Consider the following 14947-nt stretch of genomic DNA (forward strand, 5'->3'; position numbering starts at 1 on the left):
TTTCTCTTGAGCCCAAAGGTGTTGCATGTGTGCCAGCTGCCCACCTGACACCTCCATCAGATGTCACTGACTTTGGCTTTCCTATTCTACCCCACATCCACAGGACCCCAAATTCTATCAATTCTTGCCATTTCTTCCTCCGCCCCAGTCACCTTCCTGATGCAAAGCCACCATCCTCTGCCCTAAATCACCAAAGGTGTCCTCACTTCTCTGCTCGCTCCCCCACAATGGCCCCCTCAAATCCAGCTGCATGACAGTAGGTGACCTTTGGAAAACATTTGAGTTTCTTTCTTACTGTTTCTGAGCATCTTTCTCACACATTGCTTCTCTGGGTTCCCATCCCTCTCCTCCCATGGCTGACAAGAGCCTGCATGCTCCCTTCTGAACTCTTCTCCAGCCATACTGGCCTTTCATTTCCTGGGAGTCACTGAGGTTCTGTACACATGCTACTTGCATTGATTCAGCATATACCAGTTTCTCAAACACCAGTTTGTGCCAGGTTACTGAGCCAGGAAAGGAGCCTGCCCTCCTTGCAATCTCTGGGTGGGGGAGAGGGGGATGTAATAAATAAATGAACAAGACAGTTTCTGACAGTGTTAAGCGAGATGAAGAAAATAAAAGTGATGTGATCATGACAGGGGAGGGGACACTCAGTAGGGCAAGGTGATAAGGAATAAAGCAAATCGAGTGTGTGTGTGGTGGTGGTGGTGACTTCAGGCAGAGGGAACAGCACTTGCAAAAGCCTGGAGGTTTGAAAGAGAGCCCAGAGCCCCTGTGGCCGTGTATTGGGTGCAGGGAGAGTGAGTAGAGAGGAGTCTGAAGAGTGGGCATATGGGCCTGGGGCCGTACTGGGAGGTTTCAGTGCCTTGGGAAGCCACTGGAGGCTTCGAGCCCGACAATGACATCATCCGATTTATGCTTTTAAAAGCTCACGCTGGCAGCTATGTTCCTCTCACCCTAAAATCTGCCGTCCCCAGCGCCCCCGCCCCGCCCCCACGCCCCCCCCCCCGGCCTACATTGCTCCTGGCCCATAGTGAGTGTTCAAAATAAGTGTTGAATGAATACATGCTTCTGACTTCCTCTGTGACCTGGAGGTAGTCACTTTTCTCTCTGGACCTGTTTCCTTACCCGAAATACGGTCTGTGGAATTTTCATGCCAGAGTGGGTGGGCGGGACTAGATTTAGGCTATCAGCCTCCTGAACTCCCCGAGATCTGAGTCTCCCACACTCGGAAGGGAATGGGGGGTGGGGGTCTTCACGCCGCAGGGACCCTAACCAACGCGCGGCGGCCCCGCCCCGCCCTGGACCGCTGTCCGAAGGATGCTGCAGCCCCGGAGGCGGGACCCACAGGCGATCCCCGGCGTCCCCTCTCGGATTGGGTGCAGCCGCGACCGGCACCGCTCGATTGGTCGATCCTGAAGCAGGGGCGGGGCCTGGCTCCTGCTGCGGGGCTACCCGGCAGCCGGGGACGCGGCCGGAGCCCGGGAAGCTGCTGCGGGGGCGATGGCCGCGCCAAGCCCGGGGCCCCGCGAGGTAGGTGCAGACCCGAGAGAGGACAGGAAAGGAAAGGGTTGGAGAGCAGGGGCCGGGTCTCCCCGCCCTGTAAGGGGCGGACACATCCCCATCCAAACCCAGGAGGGGTCCTGCACTTGGGCGAGACTGGGACACGCCCCACATGGGGCTGCTGGTCTGAAGTGGGGAGTCCGGCGGATTTTCCACGAGAACTTGCTTGGTTTCCTCATTGCAAAATGGAGACAATAATAAAAGCGTCTCCTTCATAGGGCGGTTAGGAGGTCAAGCTCTCAGCTAGGGCTGGACTCATGGTGGGTGCCCACTGAGGATGGGTCAGAAGCTGTGACCTCAGCTGCATGGGGACCCGCCGCCGCCACACTAGAGGAATTCGGCGTAGAATAGATGACTCAATCACTGACATCACAGCTCCTACTATAAGGAGATCCTGTGCACGGTGCTCAGACTCAACGGTAACAACAGTTAATACCAGCCAGGAAGGAGTTATTGTAGTTCTCAGTTTACAGACCAGAAAGCGAGGTGCAGAAAGGTTAGGTGATTTACCTAAGGTTACACAGCTAGTGAGAGGCTGCGGAAGGAACGCTCTATCTGCTGATAATAACCATCACTCTGAGTGCTGACTGAATGCCAGGCACGGTCCCCTCACAACACCCCGTGAGGTGGGTTCCAGCCTTTTCTGTATTTTACAACTAAGGGAACTGAGGCAGAGAGAGATGAAGAGAGAGCTGACCCACAGTGATGCAGGACTCAGACCAGGGTCTCTCCCCTGCGGGGTGCTGGCTGCCCCATGCTGACTGCTCCTGGTACCTCCCACCACAGATCCTGGCCCCCTCCCCAGAGGCTGGACGCAGAGCAGCTGCTTCAAGCTCTGGCCACCGTGGCCTCCTCTGGCGTCTACGAGACAAGCAGTGTCGCCTGGGCCTGTTTGAGATTGGCCCTGGGCATGAGCTGCACCAGGTGATGTGCCTGATGCAGGCGGGGCTGTGGGCTGCCACTCAAGTGTCCATGGACCACCCGCCCACGGTGAGTGGCCAGTTCCATGCCCCTTCACTAATAGCAAGACCAGGCTGATGCCCCGTCCTGCTAATAATGCAGGGTTGAGGATCCGAGCAGGCCAGATAGAAGGGGAGGAAGGGAGGGACTCAGTGCAGGGAAGGAGGGACATTTCTGGGCTGAGGCCAGGAAGCCAGAAAGCCCAAGGTGTGTTGAGAGTGTGAGGAAGCCCCTGAACCTAGGTGGTGGATGTGTGATCTAGGTGGGTGTCTGCCTCTCTTTAGGCCTCAGTGTCTCCATCTGTATAATGGGTGAGAGGGATTGTACTCCTTGGTCTCTGAGGTCCTCCCTTTCCGCCAGGGTGTGCAGTTGAGAAGGGACCCCACCCCCACCCCACCAGCTCTGCCCATCCTCCCCAGAGCTCTGGCTAGGGCCAGGCTGGCTCAGCAGAAAGGGTCGCCCACTGCAAGCTCAGCAGCTGGACGGCCCCGGGTGAGCATGTGTGTCGTTTGTGTGTGTGCACATATGTGCAGTGTGACCCCATCCTAGCACAGGGACCTGGAGGTCCAGGGAGATGCAGGAGTCCTCTAAATCTCATCACCTGCTGAAAATCTTGCAGGGTTCCCCAATTCTCAGCATGGTCTCAGCGTCCTGCTGGCTCAAGCTCAAGGGCCATCTGTCCAACCTCGTTCTCAGCCCACCCCTCCCTTATTCTCTTCAGTCTTGACCTCTCCTCTTCCCAGTGGCCATTACCACTGTTCCCCCTGCTATGAGCACCTTGCTCCCCATCTTCACTACCCTCACATTTCATCTTAGGGGACACCTCCTCCAGGAAGTTTTCTCTGATCCTGCTCCTCCCAGGCTCAGTCAGACAGGTCCCTAGACTTCACGGCCACCCCCTTTTACCGGGAGGGCATCCGGTGACACTTTGGCCAGCGTGTGTCTGGGCACATGTGCCAGGCTCTAACTCAGAGGCTGGTGCGGGGGACTCAGCAGTGAATAAGACACACCTGGGACCTACCCCGGCTTACTCATCTTCCCTCTAGCTCTGGGAGGGCTGGCCGTCTCCCTGCTCAACTCAGGCACACCAAGGTTAGTCCCTGATGGCTGGAGGAACCACATGGAGGGGAAGGTGGTGAGGCTGGGTGCCAGACCCTGGGAGATCCTGGGCTGGCAGTGCCGGCTGAGACTTGCCCTGGGCCTCTCTGCTCCTTGCTCCAGGGACTGCCCACGGAGGAGGATTTTTCCGAAGTCCTGACCCAGGTTCATGAGGTAGGAAGCCCAAGACCACTGCATAAGAGGGTGTGTGTTCAGCTCTCCTCCTGTTTCCCCATCAATTGCAGTGGGAGTGATGGCTTGACCCTGGGGTCTTGCAGAAAGGATGTGCTTAACCCTGACCCTCCCGCGGGAGGGCCAACTGCACACCCCTGGGCGCCAGGGGACACTCTGGAGGGCTGTTCTGTCTCCTCGCAGGGCTTCGAGCTGGGCACCTTGGCTGGCCCCGCCTTCGCCCGACTGAGGCGCTCCCTGGGGCTGGCCGAGGAGGACTACCAGGCCGCGCTGGGTCCCGGCCGCCCCTACCTGCAGTTCCTCAGCACCTCCAAGAGCAAGGCCAGCTTCTTTCTGTCGTGAGCTGGTGGCAGGGGTGGGGAATGGCGGGGGCGGGGAGGAAGGGGGAGTGGTGCCTGGAGGGGGTCGGGGGAGGGGTGCGCTTGGGGAGAGAGAGAATGGCCAGGTTAGGTTGGGTCAGGGCCAGATAGCGGTCCGATGGAGAGGGGCGGAGACAGGAGGCCAGACGGGCGGTGGGGAGGAGGCTCCTGCCCGGCCTGGACAGTGACGTCTCCCTCTCGCCCCTCAGCCACGACCAACGCTTCTTCCTAAAGACCCTGCGCAGCCGGGAGGTGCAGGCGCTGCTCGCCCACCTGCCCCGCTATGTGCATCACCTGCAGCGGCACCCACACTCACTGCTCGCACGGTTGCTGGGTACGACTTGTCTGGGACCCGGGACTGCAGGGAGCGGGGAGGGTGAGCAGAGAGGGCGAGAAGGGGAGGGGTCGGGGAGTGAGAAGGTTCCAGGATCGGGGGTGGAGGGGGGAGCGTAGGGGACCTGAGTCCGAGCAGGGTGGAGGGCACTAGGCAACAGAGAGGCGGGGGCCAAGTCCAGTGGGGAGGCGGGTCCTAGACAGCAATGTACGAGGGGGCGGGGTCTGTGGGCGGGGCCAAGACCTGGGTGGGGCCCGAAGGGGCGGGGTTGGGATTGGACAGTCACCGGGGGAAGATTTGTGGGCCTGTTAGTCGCTCAGTAGTGTTTCTTTGCGACCCCATGGACTGTAGCCCGCCAGTCTCCTCTGTCCATGGGATTCTCCAGGCAAGAATACTGGAGTGGGTAGCCGTTCCCTTCTCCAGGGGATCTTCCCGATCTAGGGATCGAACCCAGGTCTCCTGCATTGCAGGCAGATTCTTAACCATCTGAGCCGCCCATTTGGGGCTAAATCTAGAAGCAGGTCAAGTCGGGACACCACCCTCAAGTTGGGGAAGGGAGGGGTCCGGGGGCTCGGCCTGGAGGCTTGAGATGCGGCAGATCTCGAAGAGGAGGCGTGGCCTGAAACTGGCACTGGACGGGATGGACCCGGGGGGCGTAACCGAGTTTGCGCCCCTCACCTGACGCCCTCTCCCCTTCCAGGAGTGCACAGTCTGCGTGTGGCTCGCGGGAAAAAGGTGGTGAGGCCAAGCCGAGTGGACCGGGCCGGAGGGGGCGGCGGGAGGGCGAGACCCTGTCTCCTCTCACTCCCTACTCCCGTCCCCAGAAATACTTCATCGTCATGCAGAGCGTCTTCTATCCCGCCGGCCGCATCTCTGAGAGGTGAGTCGGCCTCCCAGCCCCGCCCAGAATGTACCACCTGAAGCGCCCACACTCATGGGATAGACAGCGAAAGATCGATCCCAAGATCTCTTGACGGGTCCGAGACCGTGATCCCCACGACCAACGTCTCTTGAGCGCTCAGGAGGCAATGGGTGCTGTGTTGAGTCATTTGCATTCATCATCTTCCTTCCCAGAATATCTCTGAGGGGTAGGTGTCCTTATCATCCCCATTTTGTGGATGAGAAATTGAGGAGGGGAAATCTACATAGCTACTGTGCTAGAAGCAGGGATTCAAACCCAGGCTCTGATTGGACGCGGCCCTCTGAGCCTCCTAGTCCTGCCTCCTTTGCCCCCGTAGCTCCACTTTGGTGGTCCCCAGGGGCTGCAGACTTCCCACAGGCCCTTGTGGTTCTGCGAGTAGTACGGGCCCACTGTGTCGGATACCCCAAGGATGACAAGGTGCCAAGAGGCAGGCACAGGTAGGAGGAAAGGCTGGACTGGTGTTCAGCCTGAGTTCGAATCCCTGCTCTGCCCCTTACTCACTGTGTGGTCTTGGGCAAAGTGAAAAATCTCTCTGAGGTTTTTTTTTCATCTCTAACAAGGGAACAGTAATGGACTGGGGTTGTGCTGAGAATCTGAACAGTCACCCAATGGCTGCTCTTGTTTCTTATTACCTTGTGAGCTTTCCCGTGTGTCTCAACTCTGTATAAAGTGGAATTCTGTCTCCCCCACCCCTCACCTCCAGGTATGACATCAAGGGCTGCGAGGTGAGCCGTTGGGTGGAGCCCGCCCCTGAGGGCAGCCTCCTTGTCCTAGTGCTGAAAGACCTCAACTTTCAGGGCAAGACCATCAATCTGGGTGAGCCATAGGGCGGTCACTGCCTGCCCTTCCTCTGTTTAGGGTGAAGTTAGAAGGGTGTCCTTGGCACTACCCTCTGCCCAAGTCATTAACAGCCTAGATTCTGGAGTCAGGTGGAGAATCCTAGCTCCGTGACTCTCTAGCTAGGTGACCAAGGCAAATTACAGATGAGTTTGCCCATCTGTGAATTGGGACAGTAATGTCTCCTGCCCTCCCGGGGCAGGTGCGTGTGGAGCCCGCAGCACCTTGCCCGGCACCCGACGAGCACTCAGGTAGGGGCACTGATGCTCCGGCAGGGCCCCAGCGGAGCTGGTTCCTCCGCCAGATGGAACTGGACACCGCCTTCCTCCGGGAGCTCAACGTACTGGATTACAGCCTCCTGATGGCCTTCCAGCGTCTTCATGAGGATGAGAGGGGCCCAGGCAGTAGCCTTATCTTCCGCACAGCCAGGTGGGCCCCCCAGAGGCAACAGCAAGAACGAGGTGATGAGGCATGGAAAAGACAGATGGTGTGGTGGGGAAACAACACAGGCAAAGGTTCAAAGACTGGAAAGTGCAGTATTTGTGTGTATGTGTGAACATGTTGTGGGGGAGGGGCAGAGGAGGGGCATGGAGAGCTGGAGAAGCCTGGCCAGCAGGGGTAGTGGGCACAGGTAGATCACAGCCTGGGAAAGACCAGGTGAGATCCAGTTGGACGAGGGCTTCGGTGTTGATTCTTCGCCCATTTTCCAGAAGGGGATGTGGAGTCATTGAAGATTTCAGACCTACTTCATTTTTGCCTTAGAAAGAGCCCTTGCCCCTTGACCTGGTCATTTCACTTCGAGGACCCTGAAGTCATCACCACTGGCACCATCATCATGTTGCCTTCCTCTTGCATGCAGTCAATCCTTGCATGCTGACCATGAGGTTTTGAGAGGATGGGTTCATTCCCATTTTAGAGATGTGAAAACTGAGCCTCAGAGGGAGGAAATGAAGTTGTAGAATGACTTTTGAGGATTCATGTTAGTACTTGGTTAGTTACTTGGATTTCAGTCCTCCAAGGCCCACTTCTGTAGTTGAAGAGAATTACTCAGGGCTGCCCTGGCAGTTTGGTGGTAAAGAATCTGCTTGCAGTGCAGGAGACCTGGGTTCAATCCCTGGACTGGGAAGATCCCCTGGAAAAGGGCATGGCACCCCACTCCAGTATTCTTGCTGGGAGAATCCCATGGACAAAGGAACCTAGTAGCCTGCAGTAGTCCATGGGGACACGACTGAGCTACTAACACTTTCACTTTCACTTTTCAGAACTATTTAGGCATTAAGATAGGCCCTTCTTGGAAAATAAGAAAGGAAATAAGTTCATTGATTTGGTGGGTGGACAAATGAAAAGCGATGTCCACTCACCCAGCCCCCAGCCCCACCCTTTGGAGGAAGCCCTTCCAATGGGCAAGTCTTGGGCACAACCCAAGGTAATGGCTCCCCATGAAACCTGTGACTTGGTGGACACATCCTGACCAGGTAGTGGAATGCCCGCCATGGGATACAGATTCCCCTAAGTCTGCGCAGCCAAGCTAGAGTAAACCCAAGTTTGCATACAGTGGTTGTTATTCTGTTGAAATTTTTCAAGCCGGCTGGTAAATGGCCACAGCCCCACTTCCACTCAGTTCCCAGCCCCTCATTCAGAACCTACCATCCCCAGGTTAACCTTGCCACTGTAGAAAGTACCAGTATTCTCTCCAGGCTCCCAGACCACTCTGTTCAGATTGGTTGATGCCTGAGGTGGGAGGGAGCTTTCTTTGATTGGCTTGTTTCCCCCCAAGACCTGGGCAGGGCAGGAATAAAGCTCTCAGCGACCCCCTGACCCCCTACTCTCCAAGTCGCACCATCACAAGAGGACAAAGTTAGGGAATTGAGCCTTTTCTTGCCTGGATTGGGGGCCCCTGCCAGAGGCATCTTCTGATTTGGTGTACAATTTGAGGCAAAAAGACACACCATATGCAAACTTGGGTTGGACTTTTTCTGCAAGGTTTCAACTCTGCCACTCTGAAACTTTCCGGGTTAGATGACCCCAAACAGCAGTTTCGGAAATACCTAAATACGGCATGGCATGTACATGCTCAGTCATATCTGACTCTTTGTGACCCCATGGACTGTAGTCCATCTGGCTCCTCTGTCCATGAAATTTTCCAGGCAAGGATACTGGAGTGGGTTACCTTTTCCTTCTCCAGGGGATCTTCCCGACCCAGGAATCGAACCCGTATATCCTGCATTGCAGGCAGATTCTTTACTGTTTGGGCCATCAGGGAAGCCCACTGTCACTTACCCAAAGTGATGTGGTACTTAAATGTAGAGCCAAAGTCTGTGTGACCCAAATGCTAGAGATCAGTGCTACCCAGTAGAAAGTTAATACTAGCCACACATGTAGTTTTAAATTTTCTAGCAGCCTCATTTTAAAGAGTAAAAAGAGGGACTTCCCTGGCAGTCCAGTGGTTAAGACTTTGCCTTCTAATGCAAGGGATGCAGATTCAACACCTGGTCGGGGAACTAAGATCCCACATGCCTTGGGGCCAAAAAAACTAAAACATAAAGCAGAAGCAGTAGTGTAACAAATTCAATAAAGACTTCTAAAAATCTTAATATATAAATAAAAAGTAAAAAGAAATAGGTAAAAATAATCTTAATAGCACATTTCCCTTACTTCACACATCCAAACTTTGATCCTTTCATCATCTAATCAATGTAAACATTTATATCTTACATCCTTTTTCTCATACTGTCTTGGAAATTCAGTACTTTTTTTTCTTTTTCTTTCTTTTTTTTTTTTTTTTCAGTATGTATTTTACACTAACCGTGCATCTCAGTTGGGACTGGCCACACTGAAGCGCTCAGGGGTCATACGTGGCTAGCTGGTGGCTGCATAGCACGCAGCTCAGCTTTTAGCCTGTCAGTTGCAATTCACTCAGCCGCCCAGTTTATCTGACATCACAGGCCGGGGCACACAGGAGGTGTGGGGATGACCCAGGGCAGCCTGGCCCGGGCTGACAGGGTCCATTGACTGGAGGTCCTCGGAGGAGACAGTTACCTCACCCTCCTGTCGGCCCCCAGGTCCATACGAGGGGCGCAGAGTGCTGAGGAGTCGGGAGCCCAGAACCGCCGGCTGCTGCCCGACGCCCCCAACGCTCTACACATCGTGGACGGGCCGGAGCATCGCTATTTCCTAGGCCTGGTGGACCTCACCACGGTCTACGGGCTCCGGAAGCGGCTGGAGCAACTGTGGAAGACGCTGCGCTACCCAGGCCGGACCTTCTCAACCGTCAGCCCGGCTTGCTACGCCCGTCGCCTCTGCCAGTGGGTGGAGACGCACACCGAGTGACCGGCGCCCACCCGCTCTCTCCCCGTATGGACAAATGGGACCACAACGGGGACGCGGGTTCCAGCCTGGCCCCGGGCTGCGGATCGGGCTTCCCTCGCCTGCCGTTCCTCCGGTTGGCCTGCAGAGGGCGGCATCCCCTAACTAATATTATGAACTCATTTTGCTGGGGAATGCTGTGCCTGGCATTGTGCCAGGGACTCCCCGAATGAGAGATTATTTAGTCCTCAAAAAAAAAGCTATTATTCTTTTTTACAGACCATGAAATGAAGGCTCAGGGGGTGAAGGGACTGAGCAAAATCATTCAGCAATAAATGCGAGAATCAGGACTCAACTATGCCTTTTGGACTCAGGAGCTGTATTCTTATTCATCAGCTCCCACAGTCCTGTCCTCACTGGGGAAGGGGGTGGCTGAAACCTCCAAGTCCAGCCCCCTCATCGTCCAGATGGGGAAACTGAGGCCCAAAGACTTTAAGGGACTCATGCACGGGTAAGTGGCAAGGCCAGCCCAAGAACCCAGGCCTCCCAATACCCGCCCCCGCCAACCCAGGCTGAAACAGGACCCACTGGCCTCCCTCTGGGGTGGCCCCCCTCTATCCTGCACAGGTGGGAGGAAGTGGGGCATTGGGGGGGGCTTCAGCTCTAGGAAACATTAGACTGGGGTCCACTATTGACCTTGAGTAAGTTCTGCCCTCCTCTGGGAGTCACTTTAATCACCTGTGAAATGGGAGCAGGGGTTGGTGGTCAGTCTGAGGGAACTGGACACACAGACATCACTGGAGCAGAGAAGGAAATTGCCTGCATAGCCCCTGATCATTCCTCCTCCCCCCTCCAGGAAACTTCCGCCCTACCTCTGACCCCAGACCAATTCGACCATGCCCAAGGGGGCCTTTCCTCTAGAGCTTCTCTGTGGCTTGGCTGTGTAACCAGGAAAAGGTGCTAAACCTCTCTGTGCCTCAGTGGTCTAATTTTGCAAATGGAAATATTTAACTCATTAAATATTTATTGAGCACCTGCTATGTGACAGGCCCTCTGCTAGGGGAATGGGGACCTGGGGTGGGGCGAAATGCAGAGATTCTTCCTCCACAGAACTCACAGTGTGTGTGTGGGGGGTAACAGTGACAAAAGCAACCTGTGTGGCAAAGCCTCAAACATGGGGCCATGGCACTTAGGGAAGGAGCGCCTATCTAGTTATTTGACGGGAAGGGGGGCTCTAACCTCTAAACAGAGACCAGGAGAATCAGATGCAGCTCTGGCGGTGGCGGAGGGGTCGGGGAGGGGGTCCCAAGCCAAGGACACAGCAAAGATCTGGGGTAAGAGAGAGCCTGGCATTTGAGAGAAAGAATTATTTCACTGCGGTCAGAGTTTGAGGGTGGGGTGACTGTGGTGGTGGTGGGAGCTTTGTGGGCCGATCGCTGGTCCCTGGGGCTGGATGATTCCAGACCTTGGGAAAGTCACTCACTGACTCAACGCTGCCACAATGTTGGCCATAAGAGAAAACAAGGAAAGACGGCTGGTGGGGGAAGGGAGAGGAAAAGGAAATCTTAGGCTGCAGGGCTGGAGCCTGGGCTCATGGAATATATACGTAATTGACGTCATCCCTTGCTGTTTGGGTGACCCTAGGTGATTACTCAACTTTTCTGAGCTGGCACAAACCACGGAGCACGTCTCGTTCTGGCTCAGCAGGAAGTTGAGACACAGTGCGTTAAGGTCATCACTAAGGAGGTGGGTGGGTCCTGGAAACTCTGGTGGAAGGGCAGCACAGCAGGAAACTGGGGTTGGGCCCTATATTCCCCTGGGGTCTGGATCCAACCGGGCTGAATCAGGGCCCGCGACCGAGGCTCACGGACAGGGATGGTTCAGTCTCTCCCCACCTTGGGTCTCTGACAATGGGCTGAGGGAGGGCCTGAGGCTGGAAAAGGAAGTGGCCCCATCTAAGGTCTCATGAGGCACAGGACTCCTGGCTCTTCTAACTGGCTCAAGCAACACATTATCTAGCACTGTGTGTGTGCCGGACACCATGCTGGTGTTGGAAATGCTCTAAGAACATGACTGGCCTGACTGCCCACATGGAGATTAGAGGCTAGTGGGCAGGTCGACCATAAACAAGACAATGAGTTAATATACAGTGTGATTTCAGAGTGTGACAAGTCCTCTGAAAAAAATAAATCAAGTTGGGACAAGAGGGATGGGCATGTGGTGTCAGATAGAGGGGTTGACAAGGGCCTTCTAAGGAGGTGATATTTGAGCTGAATGACTAGAAACAGCTGGCTGTGTGAATACAGAAGTCCAGGTTGAGGATACAGCAAGTGCAAAGGTCCTGAGGTAGGAAAGAGTTCAATGCAATTGGAGATTGAAACGGCAGTCAGGGTGGGTGGACAGCAATTAGGAAGGAGGCGGGAGTTCAGAGCATGCAGGGCCTCACAGATCAGGGTGAGGAGAGAGGGCTTTTGCAGAGTCAAATTGAAGAGCTTCATCTGAGGCTGCAGGACTTGCTGGTGTCAATTCCACTGTGGATGTATGATCCTCCTCTGCTCTGGGAGCCCGGGACCGTTGTGTGTGTCCCTGTCCCCATGCAGTCTTAGCAAGGTAGGATATGCCTCTCTGTGGAAGGAATCACCAGCCATTGTGGGTGATCAGTGAATCCATAGGGAACATCTCACCATTTTCTTCCCTTTGGAGTTGGGGCCACGGAGAGAGACTGACCTTAGGTGTGCCCAGGTTGGGGTGAGGCAACGCAAGGAAGGCTTGTGCTCAAAGGACGCCCTGGGAGCAGGGCCGCTTCAACATCAGCCCTTCCAATAGGATAAGTAGCAGCACGGAGGTCTAATCACCGGCTTGGAGGAATTTGGCTTTGCATGTGGGCTTCCCAGGTAGTGCTAGTGGTAAAGAACCCGCCTGCCAATGCAGGAGATGCAGGAGATGCTGGTTCAATCCCTAGGCTGGGAAGATCCCCCGGAGGAGAGCATGGCAACCCATTCCATATCCTTGCCTGGAGAATCTCTCATGGACAGAGGAGCCTGGTGGCCTACAGTCACTGAGGTCGCAAAAAATTAAACATGACTGAAGTGACTTAGCACGCATGCACATGGAGTGGAGAGCCCTGCAAAATTGCTGAACTGGGTGCTGATACCCAACACAGATACCTTGCTATTGTATCCACATCAGAACCTCTTAGAAAAAGGAAACTAGAGTTTGAAATAGGACCAGAGCAGGAGCCCAGGCTTTTGCAGTGTGACATCATTTGTTACTATGCTTCCTCCTCATCTTGTGTGAAACTCATAGGATTTAAACTTAGTAATTCAAGATGGAGTCACAGTGGCCAATGTGAACTTCCATATTAGTTGTTGTAAACTGTCCATTACAGGACTGTGAGTGTCTGAGTGTGATAAATTAACATTGTTGCTTTAGGGACTTCCTTGGAGGTCCAGCGGTTAAGATTCTATGCTTTCCCTGCAGAGGGTGCAGGTTTGATCCCTGGTGGGGGAATTAAGATCCTGCATACCCTGTAGTGTGGTCAAAAAAAAAAACAAAACAGCATTGCTTTAAGATAAAGAATTTGTTTGGTTCCTCAGAAAGACTCTACTAGACTGATAGAGACTAAGACTCCTTGGGGGCATAACTGTTACCCCCTATAGGCAGATCCATTACAATGAGACCACAATGCTGAGCGACTTGAAGGCTCTTTGCTGGAGGACTCCCCGCTGCTGTTCCAGACGGATGCTCTGTTGGAGCAGAAGGTGACTTCCTATCATGTCTGTCATGAGACTGGTTCAGCTGGACCAAAACCTGCTGCTTACTGGTGCTGAGATGGGATCTTCCCAGACTTCTCCTTGGACTAGTCTGTTACCCGCCTTTCTATTTTCCCTACTTTGACTAACCTGTGCTGCCTGCTTTTGTTGTTGTTCAGTCACTAAGTCATGTCCTACTCTTTGTGACCCCTTGGACTGCAGCATACCAGGCTTCCCTGTCCTTCACCATCTCCTGGAGTTTGTTCAAACTCATTTCCAGTGAGCTGGTGATGCCATCCAACCATCTCCTCTGTCATTCCCCTTCTCCTTCTGCCTTCAATCTTTCCTAGCATCATGGTCTTTTCCAATGAGTCAGCTCTTCACATCAGCTGGGTATCCGGTATTTCACTTGGCGAAATCCAGCAACCCTGGAGCTTCAGCTTCTGCATCACTCCTTCCAATGAATATTCAGGGTTGATTTCCTTTAAGATTGGTTTGATCTCCTTGCAGTCCAAGGGACTCTCAAGAGTCTTCTCTAGCACCACAGTTGGAAAGCATCAATTCTTCAGCGGTCAGCCCTCTTTATAGTCCAACTCTTTGCCTGCTAATTGTGTACAATAAACCAAGTGACTCATGAATTGAATACTGGTTATGTTTTGTATATCCCCAGTCCTGTGATTCTAACCTGTCTTACCGCTGGACCCTGCAACAAAACAGGGGCATTTGGGAGTTGAAAGTAGGTGGTCAGAGCCCTGGCTTTGCAGTGACTGCCCAGTTCAAATCCTGCTTCTGCCACAAGATGCCCCTGCACTTTGAGGTAAGTTCTATCATCAACCCCCCTCCACAGAGGAGAAAAACTGAGGCTCATCTGAAGTAGTCCAGGTAAGGATGCCAGAAAAAAAGAATACAGGATGCTCAGTTACACTGGAGGACTTCCCTGTAGCTCAAACGGTAAAGAATCTGCCTGCGATGCAGGAGACCAGGGTTCCATCCCTGGGTCAGGAAGATCCTCTGGAGAAGGGAATGGCAAGCCACTCCAAGATTCTTGCCTGGAGAATTCCATGGACAGAGAAGCTTGGCAGGCTACAGTTCCTGGGGTCGCAAAGAGTCGGACATGACTGAGTGACTAACACACACACTTACACTGAACTTTCAGATTTCTAACGTAATTAGTGGCTGCTTTCCTGCGTAGTTCAACCGGTAAAGAATCTGCCTGCACTGCTGGAGACCTGGGTTCGATACCTGGGTCGGAAAGATCCCCTGAAGAAAGAAATGGCAACCCACTCCAGTATTCTTGCCTGGAGAATCCCATGGACAGAGGAGCCTGGCGGGCTACGGTCCACAGGGTTGCAAGAGTCGGACACGACTTAGCGCTATCTTTCTTTCTTTTCTGAAATTCCAATATAAGTGGGCATCCGGTATTTCACTTGGCGAAATCCAGCAACCCTACCAAGCTTGAAATCTGGAGCTGCCTGAGCCTAAAACCCCACTTGATTGTCCCTGAAGCTCCCACTCCCAAACCAGAAATGGAGAAATTCCAGTCCGGATCACAAGAGAGCGACAAGGCACCCTCTAGGTCCTTCCTCTTGGGGGCCGCCCACCCCACCACCTACAGGAGATGCGC

General features: G+C 54.2%; 1 protein-coding gene across 4 annotated transcripts; it reads left to right on the top strand.

Moving 5' to 3' along the window:
- Positions 1–1392: 1392 nt before the first annotated feature.
- On the top strand, positions 1393–9926 carry PIP5KL1 (phosphatidylinositol-4-phosphate 5-kinase like 1). Of its 4 annotated transcripts, XM_081587077.1 has the most exons (10): positions 1393–1533; positions 2350–2553; positions 3745–3795; positions 3997–4151; positions 4382–4506; positions 5207–5241; positions 5331–5386; positions 6132–6244; positions 6541–6694; positions 9328–9926. In XM_081587077.1, exons 1-10 carry the CDS (start codon positions 1504–1506, stop codon positions 9593–9595), a joined length of 1191 nt encoding a protein of 396 aa, XP_081443203.1. In that variant the 5' UTR covers positions 1393–1503; the 3' UTR covers positions 9596–9926. The 4 variants fall into 4 exon arrangements, with proteins under 4 accessions (XP_081443203.1, XP_081443205.1, XP_081443204.1 ...); XM_081587079.1 differs by lacking the exons at positions 1393–1533; positions 2350–2553; positions 3745–3795; positions 3997–4151; positions 4382–4506 and adding an exon at positions 4771–5027; XM_081587078.1 differs by lacking the exons at positions 1393–1533; positions 2350–2553; positions 3745–3795; positions 3997–4151; positions 4382–4506 and adding an exon at positions 4771–4905.
- Positions 9927–14947: the final 5021 nt, after the last annotated feature.

This window comes from Giraffa tippelskirchi, chromosome 4 (genome assembly GCF_054371585.1).
Source record: "Giraffa tippelskirchi isolate mGirTip1 chromosome 4, T2T-mGirTip1v1.2.pri, whole genome shotgun sequence".
Taxonomy (NCBI): domain Eukaryota; kingdom Metazoa; phylum Chordata; class Mammalia; order Artiodactyla; family Giraffidae; genus Giraffa; species Giraffa tippelskirchi.

Excerpts from the sequence above, each read along its gene's own strand:
- PIP5KL1 (XM_081587077.1), top strand. The coding sequence starts at position 1,504 with ATGGCCGCGCCAAGCCCGGGGCCCCGCGAG. Across the intron at positions 2,554-3,744 it reads CCATGGACCACCCGCCCACG|GGACTGCCCACGGAGGAGGA; the intron begins GTGAGTGGCCAG and ends TCCTTGCTCCAG. Across the intron at positions 4,152-4,381 it reads AAGGCCAGCTTCTTTCTGTC|CCACGACCAACGCTTCTTCC; the intron begins GTGAGCTGGTGG and ends CTCGCCCCTCAG.